The sequence below is a fragment of the Staurois parvus genome, unplaced genomic scaffold (genome assembly GCF_062004578.1).
Source record: "Staurois parvus isolate SC_StPar_1 unplaced genomic scaffold, SC_StPar_1.0 ptg000291l, whole genome shotgun sequence".
NCBI lineage: Eukaryota > Metazoa > Chordata > Amphibia > Anura > Ranidae > Staurois > Staurois parvus.
In genome coordinates this window covers 9,471,171-9,491,530 of record NW_028318087.1, presented here as the reverse complement: position 1 = coordinate 9,491,530, position 20,360 = coordinate 9,471,171, and the positions used below count along the sequence as shown (strand labels likewise).

At 42.6% G+C, this 20,360-nt stretch overlaps 1 protein-coding gene across 2 annotated transcripts in view; it reads left to right on the top strand.

Moving 5' to 3' along the window:
• The window catches only part of ADK (adenosine kinase), a 308,889-nt gene that overhangs the window by 115,667 nt on the left and 172,862 nt on the right, over window positions 1-20,360 (top strand). For both annotated transcript variants that reach the window (XM_089682589.1, XM_089682590.1), the window contains exon 4: window positions 13,184-13,262. In XM_089682589.1, the coding sequence (XP_089538715.1) occupies window positions 13,184-13,262 (79 nt within the window). The remainder of the gene's footprint in view (window positions 1-13,183; window positions 13,263-20,360) is intronic.

The window sequence follows — 20,360 nt, the reverse complement described above, 5'->3', positions numbered from 1 at the left end:
TGGGAATATTAAAAGGTTAATCAATCTGTGTAGTTACTAGCTTGAAAAAACCTACATCCTCCAAAAGCAATGTTAAATATAAACACTGAAGAGATCAAGCAACACTCACGCTAATAAATTACAAAATGTAAAACTTATAAAAAAAATATGTAGCTGTAGAAACAAGCATTCGCATATTTTGCTGGCTGTACAGTCTCCACGACTTGTAATTAACCCACCAGACTCATGGTATAAATCAATTGCAGTGAGTTATTGCGTGAGTTAAATAACCCGTGGAGTATGCAAGGAGAGGTAATAGGAATGACAAGTGCAGAAGATAATAGCAACATCCCAGCCACTGACACACTGCTAAATTCCAGTAGTTAAACACTGAAGGTCTTTGGAACAGAGTATGTCTGTCTGTTTTTGTATGTGTTTTTGTCTTTTTTGTTTTTTTACTGTAAAATCAGCATTTTTCAAAAAAAAAGAAAAAATTGAACCCTCTGCACCAGTAAACGGACATAGAGTGGTACTTTAGTGGTGACATTACCTCCTGTCCACTCCTAGCATGTATGCTGACAGGCCTATGTAAGAAAAATGTATATACGTCTTTTCAGCCTGCTTCTGTCTTGGCATGTTATCTGGCTCCCTTGTGTCAGTCGACAATGACTGCTGCTGGGCAGAGGAGGAAGCCTATGGGTGATGTCACCACCTCAGGCTTTACCAGTCATTTTTGAGTGCTTTCTCCTCTCCCCTGCAACTGTTGCTGGCTAATACAGGGGATTGTGTGACCAGACTGGAGCGGGCTGGCAACGGGTAAGCCTATACATCTTTCTTACACAAGTTACTACTGTAGAGATGGGGGGGGGGGGGGTTGACATTTCTAAGACAAGTTAGGTTTATTCTGGAATTCTACTTTTTAAGAGCTTCAGATGGATTCTGAACCCACAGCAGTCTGTATGGGATCCAGCCCACCACTTGGAGTACCTGGGCTTAGTATTGGACACTGGGTGTTCCCCTGGAATGGGTATTGAACCTCTGTGCTCATGTCTGGACTTTGCACGCCAAGAGGTTTCCATCAGTCTGATTGTGTAGGAAGGTACGGGGCCTCATAGTAGCCTCCTTCAGGGTGGTGATGTTTGCCCAGTTTCACTCCAAGGCCCTGCAGCTTAATGTACTGATTGCATGGGACAAACTGTTTCTGGACATTCCCATGCTCCTATGACCCAAGGCCAGGATATCTTTGACCTGGTGACTTACAAGCCTTGTGCTAGATTCAGAGAGGTTCTTTCTCTTATTAACCTGGATGATTCTCACAGCAGATGCCAATTTGTCGAGCTGGGGAGGATGGCGATGTAGTTATCTTAATCCAGACTTCCTACCCTAAGAGCTGTATGTTGCCCTACTGTGGTGGATAGCCAGCTTTGGGGGTAACCGAAGGTTCAGTTGTAACACACCACGGCCGTGACTTACATCACCCATCAAAGTGCCACAAGAAGCCCCATGGCCTTTCGAGAAGTGGACCTAATTTCTGTCTTGGGACAAAAGGTCTGTGCTCAGCCCACATTCCTTGATTACACAATTGGCAGATGAACTTCCTCAGTCACCAATGCCTGGACATGGGGGAATAGTCTCTCTACCCCAAAGGCTGATTCATTTGACACTGTCAGTGGATTACAGACCTAGGTCTTTTGAGATCCGTTTTCAACTACAAGGTGGACAGGCTTGTGGCCAGGGTCAGGGATCCAAAGGCCAAGACCTATATGATGTTGATGTTTGAAAATTTGAAGAATCCCACACATTTTACTTTCAGTGACCTTTTCATTATGCTCCGTGAATATGCACTGCTGACTGCACATTTTAGAAAACCTGCTCTCTGAACTACAGAAATGCTGTGAGGAGTTTTCAGGAGGCAAAGTCAGAACAAGAACCATTGCTTTCAAGTAGCAAGGTACCATAACATATATAGTACACCAAAGGAATGAGCAGAGAAGCTGCAATGACTGCAAGGAATCCAGAAAGTTGTTTTAATAGATGGGCAGCAGACAAGCAGCAATCGCACCTTGAAAGGTTTTTTCAAGTAGGCTTATGTTTGGGTTTTCAAAAATAACTATGTTTTGTATTGCTATTGCAATGCTGATGCTATAAAAAAAATGTGTGTGCTGTGACTATAGATCTCCTTTTAACTACATATAACTTTCCCGTAGGCTCAATGTTGACATACACATGGTTAGTCTCCTCCTCCTCTAGCCCATAGGACAGGTTATTTAGAAATTTGAACCTCTCTTCAGACACTGCAGTGCAATTTCTTCCTCCTCCAACTCCTTGGACCTGCTGAGCTGCCACTTTACCTTGCTGGGGTAAATCCCTGATAGTTCACCTGGAGATAGGTTAAGTCCCCCTGGATAACCTTCTAAATAGAGTATGGGCAAGGGAGCTGGAGGTATGGCTGCTTTCTGGAGTGCACATCTTCATTCTACCTTTGTGATACGTTGAGTCGGAGTGCGCATGCATCGTGTGGCCTAAGTTGCACACGTTACTTCCAGGCATTGCTGCTTATGCCATGCAACCTTTCATGCTGTTTCAAACATTTTTTTTGGGGGTGTTTCGTCAGTTGCACATGTACACAATTGCGAAAGAGGTGGGCGCTTTGGCTAGGCACCTAATTTAACCAGGCTGGGCTGTGTGATAAGTGGTCGCCATATCTCTGCTTGTTTAGCCTATTGACCTGCTGCCTGACCTTCTGGTTTCTAGATGAGCGCCTTTTTATTCTTATGGTTCCTGCTTCTGGGGTTTAAGCATGCTAATAGTATGCATGTTTTTCCCCAAAGTGGATACTGCCATACCAACTCCTCTGAAAGAAAAGCAAATCCAGAGAACGTGTGCGATAATGCCAATAGTAGTATGCTTTAAATGCTTGGATTCTGAAGATATCCACTCTTTAATCGTTGCAGGTCAGACCATAGACTGTTCAGGCTGTCCAGAAGTTCATGGAAAGTCTGGGCTGCGAACATTATACAAAAATTCAACCTCCCAGCTATAGTCACAGAACATGCAGGTCTTGGTCTCCGTCAGCACTCCACCAATCTCCTCATCTGATCACTTGATATCACTACCAGCAGCCTCAACCTTGGTTGTTGCTGGGCCTGCTCAAACATGGCTTTACCAGGGAAGACAGTCTGTGAGAGCTGTTTTACAGAAGCAACAAGATATAAAGAGGTGAATAATCAACCAGTGGCGTCACTGATGAGACAAGTGTTCCAGGATACCTTAAGATTGTTTTGCCTCTACAAGCCAAGCTTCCTCATGTCATCTACTTGCACAACAACCCCTTCCTTGCACAGTGTCAGAATTCTCTAATCCTCCAGTGGAGGATTAAGAGTCTGTAGGATTCGATTTCTCACTGGTGCAACCCTTTGTAAGATCACTCAGGCATGTGCTGCTGTGGAAAGGCACAGTGGAAGAGCATCAGAAATGGAGGAAGTATTTCAAGCATATGAAAAAGGAATTGTTTCTTTCCCATTTATTGAAGAAATAAGATTTGATTACTGACGAGTGGCGTAACGTAGACAAGTCAAATTTCCAGAATAGTTTTACAAAACTATTTCTAGGAAGTGGATGTAAGAGATTAGTTGTCCTCTCGTAAATGCGGCCTTGATGAAGCTTGGAAGACACGGTATCATTCAAGGATACACTAGAGAGACATATGGGTTGATTTCAAGAAAATAGAATGACAGGTAAGCAGACAGTGTCCATAGCATCAATTTTGAAAGCCTTGAAGGTTTGGGCTGACAACGCAGATTCAGCAGTTTCTAACATTCTGAATGAATCTGAGATCCTTGCTCTTCACCAAAATATCAAGCTTACATCGGCTTTCTTGGTGGAGGCCTCAATCGGCATTAAGCTTCGAGCAAGGGTGATGTTATGATCTGTAGCAGGGAAGAGATCCCTTTGGTTAAAACCATGGCTGGTACAAGATTCTGTATGAGGGTCACTCTCTATTTGGCAGTAAGTTGGCGCCATTAATTTCCAAGGCAACAAGAACCAAATCTGACTTCATACTCCAGGTTAGATTACAGTGATAGTCTGCATAGAGATGGGAAGGCTTGGGGAAAAAAAAAAAAGACGACCGTGGAAAGTTTTTTTTTTTTTTTCCTGGAAAAATTGGACAAAAAAGTGCAATATGTTTTTACAGAGATAATATATCTGACATGGTATTTAAACTGTATATAAAGTCTTTAGTGAGAGATTCTGAGACTTTCTAAGACTGTAAAGTCTTAAATTATAAATTATTACAAGTTCGCTCAGCTGAAGACGAGCAAATCCTGGAATAAAATTCAAGTAACACTGTACTTCTCAGTTCAGTTATCATACAAAAGAAATATGCATTTCTGACACTAGGGGGCACTGCAGAAAAAGGGCTTCAGTTTAGTTTGCTTGTGGACTCCATCTTGTATCTCCTATAGTTGGGTTATTGATGAGATACAGTAGATGAGTTTCTGTCCTCCTCTCAGGCTTTGACAGGTAAGAAGGTACATTTGTCTTATTAGTTTATCTTTATAACCTTTTAAATGATTCCTATTATTCTCCACCACCAATACAGCATAATGTTTATCTATTGTCCGGTAAAAAATTTTTCTTCTCTTCCACTCCGTAAAATGGTGAGACCAACATCTAGAGTTTGGAAGCATTACCACAATGAAATGTCTGCTGAGAGCAAAGCTGCAATTTGCAAATATTGTAAAAGAAATATTATTTTCCAAATGCTACAAGGGTGACATAACACATCCTGGCATGCCAGAGGGTGCCCCAAAGACATTAAAGACAAAATACTTTATGGAATCTAATGATGAGAACCAGAATGAAAGTGCGAGTAGCTTTTCCCTTCAGAGTTCTCGTTCACGAAACACTCTTCTGCTGCTTCTTGATCATCACAAAGTGTTTCTTTAACAGCAGCATCTTCAAGTAAGGAAGTGTTGCAAATCATGATACAAAAATATACAATCTCTTCATTTGTAGATACAAATGACACCTGAAAATGAGAACATTGATCAAGCTCTTGCAAGAGCAATATATGCTTTGACACTGTTGACCACACACTCAAACTCCACTGCCTTGGTCTCCGAGAGTCAGTGCTTTCCTGGTTCTCCTCCCTATCACAGCAATCTTTCTGTAGGGGTCCCCAAGGCTCTGTTCTTTGACCCCCCCCTCTCTTCTCTATCTACACCTCCTCTCTTGGTCACCTGAATCATCTACCTTATCAACCGCTCCGTGTCCTCCACCCCTGTCTGCCAGTCTTTCTACTGGATTCCATTTGCTCAGAGAATTAAATTAAAAATACTAACAACATACATAGCCATTCACAACTCTGCCCCAAACTATATCACCAATCCTTGTCTCCAAACAGTCTTCTTCGCTCCTCTCAAGACCTCCTGCTCTCAAGCTTCCTTGTCTCCTCACATGCTTGTCTCCAGGACTTCGTCAGAGCTACTGGAGAAAAGAGTAGGAATCTTTCACTACTTCAATAAACTTTTTTTTTTCACAGGACTACTACAGTCTACTGCTTACTCATTAATTTCTGGGGCAGTCAACCTTGGAAGAACTCCGAGGCCTTTTAAATGTGCAAAAAAATTAATCTTTCTCCCTCACAAAATTTAGTGTAGCTGGGGGCCAGGCTGAATACCTGGTGCTACATGTTCTCGCTCCCTCAGGAGAAGGTCTCAGTCATCATGGGAAGTTTCACAGGCTCTGGGGGTGAATTTTTTCTGTAGGACAATGTTTAGATTGTGGGGATAAAGGTTTCCTCCACACCATTGGTGAAGTGGTATCAGTGGATGCTGCATCCTTTCCAGAAAGGGTTTTTTGAACAGAAGAGGTCTGATTATCTGTCAGACAGAATGCTTGTGTCCCCTTTTAGGAAACCATCTCAGATGTTTGTTAAAGAAGAGAATCTGTGGAACTGTCACCACCTGCTCAGCCCCTTTTTTTGTTGGTAGTGATTGACTGCAGATGCCAACAAAAAGGGTTGGGGAGCCCAGTGTATGGGACAGTTGGCCCAGGGAACTTTGGTCCTGCCACAAAAGGGGAATAGTTTCAAATATTCTTGTATTAAGGGCCTTCTAGCATTTTGGCACAAGATCAAAGGCAAAGCAGTCTTGCTGGAAATGGACAACACCATCGCTGTCTCCTATGTAAAGAGGCAGGGAGCCACTCACAGCTAGGCGTTACTGGAAAAAAAAAAAGTCCCTATAATGGTTAAGGCCAAGGCAATCTTCTGCACTTATCACCAGTATACATTCCAGGTCCAGACAATGTACAAGTGGACTGCTTGTCCAAGGTCAGCATTGACAAAAAGTGGTTTCTCCTGTCAGAAATGTTTGGCAAGTTGACGAACTGGGCCTTCTTGCCAGAGATGGTAAATTTCCCCCTCCATGGCCTATCTGCATCTTCAAAGGTATGGCAGTACTGGATGAAGTAATGGCTTGTTCCACTCGTGGTATGGCCGCTTCCTGGGTGGCAACCACTCGCGTCTCTCCAGAGATAATTTATAGGGCAACTTCTTGGTCCTCGTTCAATACCTTTTTCACACATTATTTTGTTTGACCAGCTTTTCTTACAACTGTTTTGTTTGGAAAGTACTTTCTTCTGTCACCTCTACTGATTAAAATATTAGCATTTCCACCCTGTCTGGTCTGGTTATTTCCCATTTGTATGTTGACTTGGAGCCATCAAGAAAATGGGAAACAAATGTTCATACTTCATAATTTTCCTTTCCTGATGAACTCCATGGCAGCATAGTATCCCACCCTGTGGAAGTTGGCTAGTAATGCAATGCTGTGTCTGGAGATTGGTACACATTTTAGATTGACGGTCCTAGAGGGTATATGAGGAGGAGATTACATCTCTGTATGCGGCCATGGGACTTGTCAGGGATGCAAAAATTTACCCTAAGTATGAATAGCTTTTTTTTTTTTTTTTTTTTTTTGTAAACCATGATACTGTCACAAAATGTTTCAAAGATAAATTTTGTATACCATAATGTACTTCTATTGTGAAATGTGTTTACTAAAGCCTGTGACTATAAAACACTTAATCACAGTTTAGTAGCTGGGAAATTCTGTCCTCTGGATTTGCCACTCTGTCACTTTTGATGGATGTGTCTCTAGCAAGAGGATTCATGATTTGTCATCTGCCTCAAACATCAGTCACCAGGATCCCCTCTGTGTCTCTGTTTCTCTTCTCACAAGTCAGGTTTAACAGAGTCTATAAATCATGAGATCAGCTGTCACCGTGGAGGCTGTGCAGTTAAAACCGTTCTAGGCTTGGAAACAATATACCATGCATGTGGTGCACCTACCAGTTATAGGGACTTGATGCACCACTCTCCCAAAGTCTAAATTCTCTGTACTCAGATGAACTTCATTTGGAGTTTTTTTAAATCCCCTTAGACCACCCCACTGGCCACTGTCTGCTTTGTGACTATTTATTTTTTCCTCTCCCTTGCATAGTCTGGTTCTGTGGCCTCTGCTGTAGTTTCTTATTGACTATACAGTCCAGTTGAAAATTTAGGCCAGTTGCACATAGGGCACCTAGGTGCTTTACCTACAATCTAGATTAACTAGTTCATAGCTAGATCAAATTTAGTGAGTGCTAGTGTCCATGTACAATAGGTGGCAGTGGTAGTGGCTTTATGCTATTGGTAAAATACTTTTTTTTTTATATCAAGTCAGTGTGTTTAGTGTCAATGTGTTCCAAAAAACAAAATGCGTGTTGTTGTTTCTGGGCTACACTACAGGTGCAAAGAACAAATAATGCATGCATTTATGGTATCACTGCAATTATAAGTAGGAGAATTTATTTTGCAGATTCTTTGGTGGGTCATGGTAATGGCACAAAAATAGAAGGTTAACATTTAAACATTTTTAGTTTTTGCTGTATTGGGCCAGTTTTCCTTTCATAAGAAATCAAAGTTGAGAGATCCATTAATATTTACCACCAAATGAAAGCCCAATCTGTTATGGAAAGAAAGCAGGTATAATCAAGCTGGATACACTATGTGGTTACGATGATATGTACATTTGTGTAAACCCACATCAAACTTAAAGAATTGGGTCTGGGCGTTAAGGTTTGTTTTGATCTTGGTCATGAAGGGGTTAATTATCAGGTTGCTTATGTCGTTGGATTTAATATAGGAGTGGAGCTGGGGGCAGACACTACCTTAGCCACCTGAAAAAGTAGTGTTTGAGGAAAGATTTCTAACCTATCCTGTCTCTATTTTCTTGACAGCCCCTAACTGGCAGTGTATGGTCATTCAGCATAGATATGAGATTGGTACCAATACCTGAAAACCTCTAGATCAGAGGGGGCTTATCTAAATCTATGAGTAGCTACAGATTAAAAGGTTTTTGTTAGAAGTGTAAGCCCTTGCATCACCTGTGGCTGGAATAAATAACTTAACAAAATGATTTGGTCATCTTGACTGTTAATACTTCACACAATTCCTCATATAGACTCTTTGGAGATGGTTTAACTAAATTAAACTAGATACTCTGTATTGACTACTGGGGAAAGGGGGACTGGAAGTATCCAACCCATACCTCTACTTTCTTGTGTCTAGATTACAGTTCATGATGTGAAGGACCCTATCCAGAATGTGATGGCAACAGTAGTACCCTCATGTCCATATATCCCCCTACTGCTATACCCGCAATCCATTTAATCTGCACTGCATCAGTGTGCATGGGGCCTAAATTTCTGCAACTGCACCATTCCGTTATGGCACAACAAAAATTAACACCACTTGTATATAGTAGAATTCCCATTTTTGTGTTTAGTTAGCAAAAGATATCCCTTCATCTATTCTGTTGGTCTCCCTGTTGACCTTGCAAATGCTTTATAAGTCAATTATTCACAGAACACATAGAACTCTTCATCTCTAACATAGGGAGTAGGTACTCCCACCTTTATTAATGATATCATTGATCCCATGGGAGCCAATTCCATATGCTCTAGCAGAATGTAATAATTTCATCAATCGGATTTGTTGTCAAAGTATATCTTGTAAACCTTATACTTGTCTACCTAAAGTCATAGAAGATTTAGAGGACAATAGTGTACTCACACTGATTGCTAGTTTTGGCAAGGACGTTTTATGCTAACAGATGGACATCTCATTCCATCAACATTATCATTATGCGTCTAGTCACTTAATACACTACAATTAGCAAAAAATGTTTAATTTAGAGGGATCCCAGAATGATTTAACAAGCTTTGACAACTATAGTTGGACACCCCAGGATACACTCCAAATCCATTATTATTGCATAGACTGACTGGAAGACAGTCAAACCTATATACCCATTTCAGTTCTAGCCCCAAAGAACCTTATGTCCATGCAAGATATTCCCCTTTTGGCCTAATACACAAGTAGGGAGTTATTGTACAGATTGGAGTCTAGTGGGGCTACCAAACTGTGATTGAGGCAAATTGTGCTGACCTCACATTTCTGGTTTAATGACAATTGACACTGGCTAACAATAATAGTTTCTTTATTAACCGCTTCCCGTCTGCCCTATAGCAGATACACTGGTACAGGGCGGACGGGTGCTCAAAATCACATGTAGATATGCGTGTGATTTTGCATTTTTGGGTAGGAAGCGCGCACCCTACCCACGCCGCCATTCACGGCCACGGCTGTCAATCACCGAGTCCCAGCCGGTGATTACTCGCCAACACCCAGTGATTGCCAGGCATCTCCGATGAGGGGAGAACTGTTATTAAACAAAACCGTTCTCCCTGTCAACTCATGCACACTGCTTTGCATGGCTAGTAAAACTAGTAAAGCCCCTAGTAAAACTGCACACAGTTAACCCATTGATTGCCCCACATGTTAACCCCTATCTGCTCAGTGTCATTAGTACAGTGTCAGTGCTTTTTATTAGCACTGATCACTGTATTGGTGTCACTGGGGATATCAATGACACAAAGTCAGTTCCCCCTTGTGTCAGAATGCCCGCCGCAGTCCCGCTATAAGTTGATGATCGCCACCATTACTAGTAAAAGCAAAACAAAAAAATCCCAGTGTATATACAGTATACCGCCATTTGTAGACACTATAACTTTCACGTAGGCCAATTCATTTACACGTATTGGGATTTTTTTTTCTTAGCAAAGACGTCGCAGAATACATTTTGGCCTAAATTTGAGGAAATTTTTATTTTTTATTTTTTTATTTTTTTTTCACTGGACATTTTTAATAGCAAAAAGTAAAAAATAGTTTTCTCAAAATTGTCGTGGTTTTTTTTTTTTTGTATAGCGCAAAAAATAAAAATCAGTCTGTTTAAATACCAATGAAGGAGAGCTCAATTCGTGGGGAGAAAAGGACTTAAATTTAATTTGGGTGCAGCGTTGCATGACTGCGCATTTGTCTGTTAAATTAACGCAGCGCCGTAACGCAAACAATGGCCTGGTCAGGAAGGGCGGTAAATCCTCTAGTGGGCAACTGGTTAATCATATTTTTGTTGCAGTGTTAACCATAATATCCACAAACTTATCTTTCTGCAGTTTTGGTATCTTTTTGGCTTTCTGTGGGAAGACAGACTAACATTTTTATAAAGTATAGAGTAAATGTTGCTACACATGGTCACAGGACTGCTTTTATGCATTCTGTTATATGCTACTTGTAAATTATCTTATTTAAAAATATATATTTTTGTGGGTTTCATGGCTAATGAGAGAAGTGCATATGGGTTTTGTTGAATGTGTTTTTTGGGGTCCTAAAATTTTGACTTTGGGGTAGTTGATAACCTGATATTTATTTGTATGGTTTTTATCAAAGGTTTGAGTGAAAAGAGTTAAAAATACAGCCATAGACCTTTGATTGTAAGTTTAGGTAAATCTAGCAATGCAGGCTGAAAAAAACAGACAATATTAGCGTACATAGTACAGTAGACGTAGAAAACTTTTCGGGTTCAAAATAAATAAATGCACTGATATTTATATACATTTTTAGGATAAGTTCTGTAGATTGATTTACTATCTGTACATAACTCATACTATAATCCTGAAACATGAAAATAACTCCTATATTTTCCATTCTTTTGTAAGAGATGCCGGAGGCAAGGTTGCTATGGAAATAATAGCATGTTTTTATACATCAAATGATAACTCATTTCATATGGCACATTCATCTGATCTGCACTGCCTGCTGAGTTGTCATATGTTAGAATGGATACATGCTGTGATGCTCACTCACCTCTTTCCAGATGCACATTCAAACCAAAAGAATTTGTATAACCTTTTTCCAAAATTTACCCCAGCAAAACTTCTGGGACTTGTAAGGAAACATTATTTATATTTAATAATCAACCCAAATTTGGATATGTTTGCGTAATTTCTTTTCTTTATTTTTCACAGTTTTGGATCTCTGAGGTGTTTCCCACCAGATTCTGTATATAGGCTCTCCTTAACACCTAGTTACTAGTTATCAGTGAATGATGCATTACATTTACCCTTTAAAGTTGGCCATAGACGGATTGAAATTCAGCCCGTTCAGCAGGGACTGGAAGAATTTCGATCCCTGTGTGGCCACTGTGGTTGAACAGAAGTCAGTTTACCAACCGACTGTTTAACCACAGTGTCAGTATACTTTCGCTCGATCAGCAGGCAATAGACTACAGCGCTGATCTGTGTTTTTTGATGGTGGGGAACTAAATCAGAATAAAATGATGCAGCGGGGAGGATTCCTGCATCTACCTCAAATGTGTGGATGGTGAAATCAGGTCGGTTTTTGTTAGTTTGAAACTGACCCAGGTATCACCTGCTCAACTCTTTGATCCCACAGCCAAATACTGGCTTTGTGGCCCTGATATCTTCTATACATGAAGCGTTATTTAACACATTTGAAAGAAGTAAAGCCAAAGCTCTTTTGGCTGTTCTCCTATGGATCACAGGAGTGCAGTTCGTTCTGAAGCCCTCTGTCAGCTGACATCACTCAGCCGGTCCAGCTGGGGAAAGATCCCGACTTCAAAGTCAGAATCCACCCCAGAGTCTGGAGCGGCACCTGGCTCAGCCTCTCAACGAGCCCCGAGAACCTGAGCCTGCTGCTCCCGCCTCCTCCACAGCCCTGCGCTCCAGTGAGCGCTGGGGGGGGGGGCAGAGCAGACAGCGGTGACTGACATTTCACTGCAATTTGCTCAGAGTGGTTGTGAGAATTTAGTGATCAGCAGTCATGTGATCGCTCAGTTCTCACACTTAGAGCTGGCGGAGTACGGATGCAGCATCAGACTGATGCTGCATCCACCTAGGTAAGTATAAATGGGGGGGAAGAAAAAAGCCCACACTTCTTTTAAGCAAAATGGAAACTTTTAGATCCAAATATCTGTTTTAAGATGATAAAACAGATACTTGGTGAAATATATACAATTTGATAAGGATCAAAAGGCCACATTGTATCAGCCTTCAGCAAGCTTTGTGTAAACAATTTACATTGTGCACACCTCCACCTGAAGGACTTCCCCTGCAGAATGTTAATCCTTCTATGACTAGACAGGGAAAGCCTGTGATTGGACAAATGAAAAGAAAAAGCAGCAGAAAAATAAGCTTGTCTCTCTCTGTTCTGCTGTCACTCTGCTCTTTTGCCTTTTCGGCACGTCATTTGTTGGCACATGAGCAAAATGGCAAAAACAAGCCCCTTTCTTTCCCAGTCTGAGATCTGCATATATTTTAATGAATGCAGAGCTGATTTAATGTGTGTCTACAGTATTGTTGGTAACATTATCAACTAACAGTTTTAGACCCCAACAGACAGAGTAACATGACACAACAACATTTTGCGTCACATTATGAAATGCTAATTTTCTGCGTATTCTGCTTTTTTTCTCTTGCATGAAGTAGATGGCAGGTTAGTGTGTGCATCTATGAATAATAAGCATACTGTAGTGCAAAAAAAAAAATCCACACACTCATCCATGTTTTTTCAGACTTGTCTCTGTGCCAGCATAGTTTATGTGCAGGTCGTGCCTTCCCTGGTCTCTTTATGCATGTCTAACCTTGGTTTTCTCAGCTCACACCTTGTAAAGAAACTAATGAGCACAGTGTATCCTGCTGACCCACATCCCAACCCTACAGATTTACATTTTGGCTCTGAATTCTTCTCACAGGAACTTCCTTCTTATTGACCCACATCTTGTGTTTTGTTTTCCAGGTTTGAAGAGCTGGTGAAAAGGTTCAAAGTTGATTATCATGCTGGTGGCTCCACTCAAAATTCTGTAAAAGTGGCTCAGGTTAGTTGATCTTGGAGAGTTGCTACTTTGTTTGGCTGCATTTTGATAGAGGCTTGCATCATCTCTATTAATTGTTGTGTTATAAACACAGGGGCTTATTTAATAAGGTAGCCAAATAATGTGCTAAATCCAACAGTTTAAAATTGCTGCCCCAACTTACGCCCCACCTTTTTTTTTTTTTTTTTTTTTTTTTTTTTTTTTTGAACCAGTGTAAGCCTGATATGAAAATCTATATACAGTGGCTATAGAAAATAATCACCCCCTTGAAAATCATATTTTGTTGTTTTTCCTGCAATGAAGACACAATTTTTTGTTTTATCCAGCTGTTTGTACTGAGCGCAACTTAAAACATCCAAGCGAAAGATCGATATAACACCAACTTGTCAGAAAAAAAAAAATAATTTCAAAAAGAGAATCCTCAAGTTGGTAAAAGGATTACCCCCTCCTAAAAATGACTTGAAACTCAATCAAGTGTAGCTAACCATTTTTCAACTGTGATCAGCTGTGGTCATTTTCATTTATTACCACAAGTCACCCTTGATCACCCTTCTTTTATTCCCTTTTCTTTTTTGTCTCATTGTTAGGGTTGGTGACTCCCTGGTAAATTAATCGATCCTGTCCACACTTATACGTATATTGTCATTTTGATTAGCTTAGTGTGAAGCAGTTAAGTCCCTGGTAATGCAAATGAAGCAAATAATCAATTATGGGTGGCAAGGCCTACAGAAACTTTGAAGCAGTTGTAGGAATTTACAACAAAGAGTGGTCATTGTGTGCATGTGACAACAATATCACAAATTCTCCACAAATATGGTTTGTATGGGAGGGTTGGAAGAAAAAAGCCCCTCTTTGAGAGAGGTCACATGCAGTCATGACTAAGCTTTGCCAAAACTCACCTTGAAGATTCTGAGGCAACATGGAAAAAGGTGTTATGGTCAGATGAGACTACATTTGAATTATTTCGCCTGAACACCAAATTATGTCTGGCAGAAATCCAATAAAGCTCACCATCCAAATAACACCATTCCTATAGTAAAGCATGGAGGTGATAATATCCTTTTACAGGGTTTCTCTGCAGCAGGGACTGGGGCACTTGTGAGGATAGAAGGATGAAATTTGCCAATAAACATTTAAATGATTCAGAGAAGGATTGAGAGAAAGTGCTGTGGTCAGATGAGACCAAAATTGAGCTATTTAGCATTAACTTTGCTCGCTGTGTTTGGAGGAAGAAAAATGCTAACTATGACCCTAAGAGCACCATCCCAACAGTCAAGCACGGAGGTGGAAACATTATGCTATAGTGCTGTTTCTCTGCTAAAGGTACAGGCCAACTTTGCCTCATTGAGGCTCCAATGGACGGGGTCATGTATTTGTAAAATCTTGGATGAAAACTTTCTTCCCTCAGTCAGAACACTTAAGATGGGCTATGGTTGGGTCTTCCAGCCTGACAATGACCAAAAACACACGGCCAAGGCAACAAAGGAGTGGCTCAAGAAGAGACACCTTAAGGTCATGGAGTGGCCTAGCCAGTCTCCAGACCTTAATCCTACAGTAAATTTAAGGAGAGAGCTGAAACTTCGAGTTGCCAGGCGACAGCCAAGAAACCTTAAGGATTTAGAGAAAATCTGAAAAGAGTGGACCAAAATCCTTCCTGAGATGTGTGCAAACCTGGTAACGAACCACAAGACATCTCAACTCTGTGCTTGCCAAAAAGGGTTTCTCTACCAAGTACTAAGTCATGTTTTGCTGGGGGATCAAATACGTATTTTACTTACTGAACTGCAACTCAATTTATAACATTTGTATCGTGTGTGTTCTGGATTTGTGGTTGATGTTCTGTCTATCATTTAAAATACACAAAATGATAAAATGATAGACCATTTATTTGTAAGTAGGCAAACTTACAAAATCTGTACGGGATTAAATAATTTCCCCACTGTATGTAATAAGGCTTTAAATGTGCATAAGAAAAGCAGTTCATAAGGAAGGAAAATCTTGTTTTAATCTTGCCACAAACCTCCTCTGACCTAATAAAGGCAGGCTGATTTATCATGCATAGTTTTTTTAGTAGAATTGCTCATACAATTGAATGTAATTTTTTAAAATTCTGGTTTTGATTTTACATTTACTTGTGTTGGGATATTTTATGCTTTACCTCTTTACCCCCTCTATATCTCTTTACACTGATTATACCTATTTTTTCCGTATTTAGCAAATCAACCCATAACTTTGCATAGGCTTTTAGGATTAAACAGACATTTATTAGATCTTTACATTGACCTTTAAGAGGAATTCCAGGTATGGATAATATACACATAGTTTGACCAATGTAAGTATGCATAAACCTGGTCGATGAGAGAGTTTCTGAATCAATGCAATGTGTTCTCTGATTGGATGAGGTAGAGAGTTGGCGCGGTGATGTCATGCTATCCACCTTGTCAATCAGAAAATGCTTTGCATTAATTCAGAGAATGTAAAGCATTCTCTGAATGTCTGTGCCGAGTAACTGACCACCTGTGTTCAAAATGCATATAGGCAGCTTCTTGGCGCTGGTCCTAGAAACAAGTGGAGATCACCACTTTCTACTTCATCGGTGTCTACTTAGGTCATTTCCAGCTTCCAGGGGCATTACCCAGGTATGGTATATGCATATTTACATTGGTGCAAGCTGGACCAATGACACTGTATAAAATATCTATAGATGGAATTCTTCTTTAAAGTGATTGTAAAGGTTGACTTTTTCTAAAATACCAACCATTGTATTCTTACCTGCACAGAACAGCCTAGATCTTCCTCTTCAGCAGGCTCCCACTGGCGGTCTTGGCTACTTCTTTTATCTATGTGCCTCCATAGCAAGCTGCTTGCTATGGGATCACTCGTGCAGCCTTGATCCTGAGCCATAGTTTGTATCTTTTGACACACACAGTGCTGTTCAGCCCTGTGCCCTGCTCCCTCCTCACAGAGAATTTGATGGACAGCAGCAGGAGCCAATGACTCCTACTGCTGTTGAGTCATTCACAACGGTTGATCAAGATCGGGCCCACATAAGTATTAAAGGGGGAGCAGGGCGGAGTGGACATTGAAAGGGTGTTCTTTTTTTAAATGTATTTCAGTGTAATGTATCTTGTGATTAAGAGACAAGAAATTTTTGACTTTACCAATAAATTCCAGATTTGGAGTACAGTACAAGACACAAGCCACCCTGCCTTCTGTTCCTGGGTCACTCTGCATTTCTTGCTACAAAACAGAAGACTGGGTCTTTCTTGCTACAACACTGAGTGGCTTAGGGTTATGGGGAAGCTCCCAGATTGCTTGTCCTCAAAAAGCTTTGCCAGTGCCCAGTCACCTAAGGGCCATTCCACACTGTGGGGTTTATTTACTAAAGCTAGTTCACTCAGAATCTTGTGCACTTCCGCATAGAAACCAATCTGCTTCCAGGTTTTATTGTTAAAGCTTTAATGAACAAGCTGAGGTTAGAAGCTGATTGGCTACCATGCACGGGTGCACAAGATTCTGAGTGAACCAGCTTTAGTAAATAAACTACTATGTGTGCTGACCAGCACTTTACTGCAATGTAAAATGACTTCACTAGGACACACAGAAAACAATTGTTTTTTGTGTCCTATTCACACTGCAACCCAGGCCTGAAGCTGCGTTTTAAAATGCAGACTTATTTTTTGGTACTGTATACTGTATACTTAATTTGTTACTCCAAAGCATCAGTGAGATATTTTTCCTTATAAAGCATATTTGCCAGTTATGCCAGACTTCATCAACATTTGTTCTATAGTGGGGAATGATGCTTAGTGTTTAATTCCCTCAATTTCACACTTCACTGCACATTCACTGGACTAATTCTATTTGTACATGTGCTAAGCTCATAAAAATTATCATTCATCAGATTTCAACTTTAGAATCAAATCTGTCCCCCCTGCTGCCTTTCCCTTCAACCCCACATACACATCTCCTAAATACAATAATGCCTTACCTCTCATATTCGTACATTGCTCTTGCAGTAGAGCTTGTATCGGAGTTCTGACTTTGGAGGGCCCTGTTGACATATTGAGTGCCCCAGGTTCATGGAAATCATAGGGAGCTCAAGAATACTTTTATGAGAAAATAAAAAGGTATGAAACTCATCAATTTTGTAAGTTATGTGAATTTGTGAAAGTCTGAAAATAACATTGCTAGTTGGGTTTGAAAAATAGCAGCGTAAATCAAGTCCAGACATCCTTTTCAGATCCCTCTGACGGATATGTAGAACAAAAAAAGCAGTATTCGTTGAAAATGTGGTTTCTTGAGTAACTTTGAATTTGAGTGAATGAGCACAGTCCCACCCCGATTTTTCTCCAACAACCCCAGCTTTCTCATGCACTTATAGTGCCAATATCTATGTAACGTGATCACTGTTTGTAAATCAGAGCAATCACAGCTCCACAGTGCTCAAGAGCGCTGACAGTACATTTTAGAGTCTGGAATTCCGATTTATTTAATTCATGTCTGTCCTGCTGCATTTGTGCTGGAATTTTAGCTCTACTTTTAGTTTTGTTGCACCCCTCCTTTATTCCCCACACCCCCCTTCATCACTCACACATCAGCTCTCCTAGAAAGCATTTAGATCTGGGAACGCTGCCATTCTGGATCAAATGAGACATGGCCAGGAGTGTCTACATTCATGGGAAAAGTATTACAATTTAGGGTTCTAAGGATTTCCTTTTGGTTCATCTACATGAGGTCTATGTGCCCAGCTAAACTTGCCATAACAGTGTTGGTCTTTGTTTTCTGTTTCTGTAACATTAATTTAAAATAAGCATAGGAGCTAAAACCGTTTTAACTGTTTCATAGGTTATGAGCTGCATAGTGTGCTGGCCCCAAGCTTTTTCTGAATGTGCATCATGAGTTTTGCAGTTAGTGCTCCCCAGAGCTGCTGATGTTTGGGACAAGACTGCCATTGAGAACATACTGCACATATAGTACTTGCTCTAAAGCACATATGGCAAACACAAGGCCCATAGGCCAAATCTGGTCTGCCAGGACATGTCATGTGGCCCTTGCTCCTGCAAATTTAAATTTTTTTTTTTACCCAGCTCTCGCCCTTTGCATCCCAATCACCGCTGTCACCGGTACACACCGCCCGTGGCAACTAGAAGTTACGTCCTGGCGCCTGGGTTCACACGCGTACTGAAATCGCAATGTCATTCTGGTTTCTGTGTGATTTCAGTACAGGTGTGATCTCTCCCTCTCGCGCTCTCCCTCTCGCGCTCTCCCTCTCGCGCTCTCCCTCTCGCGCTCTCCCTCTCGCGCTCTCCCTCTCGCGCTCTCCCTCTCGCGCTCTCCCTCTCGCGCTCTCCCTCTCGCGCCCTCCCTCTCGCGCCCTCCCTCTCGCGCCCTCCCTCCCTCTCCCTCCCTCCCTCTCCCTCCCTCCCTCTCTCCCTCCCTCCCCCTCTCTACCCCCTCCCTCCCCCCCTCCCTCCCCCCTCCCTCTCCCTTCCCCCCTCCCTCCCTCTCCCTCCCCCCTCCCTCTCCCTCCCCCCATTCTCTCCCCCTCCCTCCGTTCTCTCTCCCCCCCGTTCTCTCTCTCTCCTCCCCCCCGTTCTCTCTCTCTCCCCCCCCCCGTTCTCTCTCTCTCCCCCCCCCCGTTCTCTCTCTCCCCCCCCCCCCGTTCTCTCTCTCCCCCCCCCCCCGTTCTCTCTCTCTCCTCCCCCCCGTTCTCTCCCCTCCCCCCCGTTCTCTCCCCCCCGTTCTCTCCCCCCCCCTTTTCTCTTTCTCCCCCCCTTTCTCTCCCCCCCGTTTCTCTTTCCCCTCCCCCCCCGTTCTCTCCCCCCCCGTTCTCTCTCTCCTCCCCCCCGTTCTCTCCCCCTACCCCCCCGTTCTCTCCCCCTACCCCCCCGTTCTCTCTCTCCTACCCCCCCGTTCTCTCTCCCTACCCCCCGTTCTCTCTCCCTACCCCCCCGTTCTCTCTCCCTACCCCCCCCCCGTTCTCTCTCCCCCCCCGTTCTCCCACCGGTTCGCTCTCTCCCCCCCCGCTCTCTCTCCCCCCGCTCTCTCTCCCCCCGCTCTCTCTCCCCCCGCTCTCTCTCCCCCCGCTCTCTCTCCCCCCGCTCTCTCTCCCCCCGCTCTCTCTCCCCCCGCTCTCTCTCCCCCCGCTCTCTCTCCCCCCGCTCTCTCTCCCCCCTTTTCTCTCTCTTCCCCCCCGTTCTCTCTCTTCCCCCCCGTTCTCTCTCTTCCCCCCCGTTCTCTCTCTTCCCCCCCGTTCTCTCTCTTCCCCCCCGTTCTCTCTCTTCCCCCCCGTTCTCTCTCTTCCCCCCCGTTCTCTCTCTTCCCCCCCGTTCTCTCTCTTCCCCCCCTCCCCCTTTTCTCTTCCCCCCCTTTTCTCTTCCCCCCCTTTTCTCTTCCCCCCTTTTCTCTTCCCCCCTTTTCTCTTCCCCCCTTTTCTCTTCCCCCCTTTTCTCTTCCCCCCGTTCTCTCTCTCCCCCCCTCCCCCTTTTCTCTTCCCCCCCGTTCTCTCTCCCCCTTTTCTCTTCCCCCCCGTTCTCTCTCCCCCTTTTCTCTTCCCCCCCGTTCTCTCTCCCCCTTTTCTCTTCCCCCCCGTTCTCTCTCCCCCTTTTCTCTTCCCCCCCGTTCTCTCCCCCCCCCCGTTCTCTCCCCCCCCCGTTCTCTCCACCCCCCGTTCCCCCCACCCCCCCCCCCCGTTCTCTCTCCCCCCCCCCCCAAAGCTTGGGATATTTTTCTTCTAACTTAACCCAGCTTTAAATGACTCCACAAATTTATCCCTGACCCATCTAGTGTGTTCCTTGGCCTTCATGATCCCATTTGTTCAAGTTCTCAAACAAATCTTTTGAGGGATTCACAGAACAGCTGTATTTATACTGCGATTAAATTGCACACAAGCGGTCTCTTTTTGCGAATTAGGTGACTTCTGAAGGCAGTTAGTGCCACTAGATTTTAGTTAGGGGTATCCAAGTAAAGGCGGCTGAATACAAATGCACACCACACTTTTCAGATATTTATTTGTAAAAATTGTTAAAAACCATTTATTATTTTCCTTCCACTTCACAATTATGTGCCACTTTGTGTTCGATCACAGAATACTTTTAC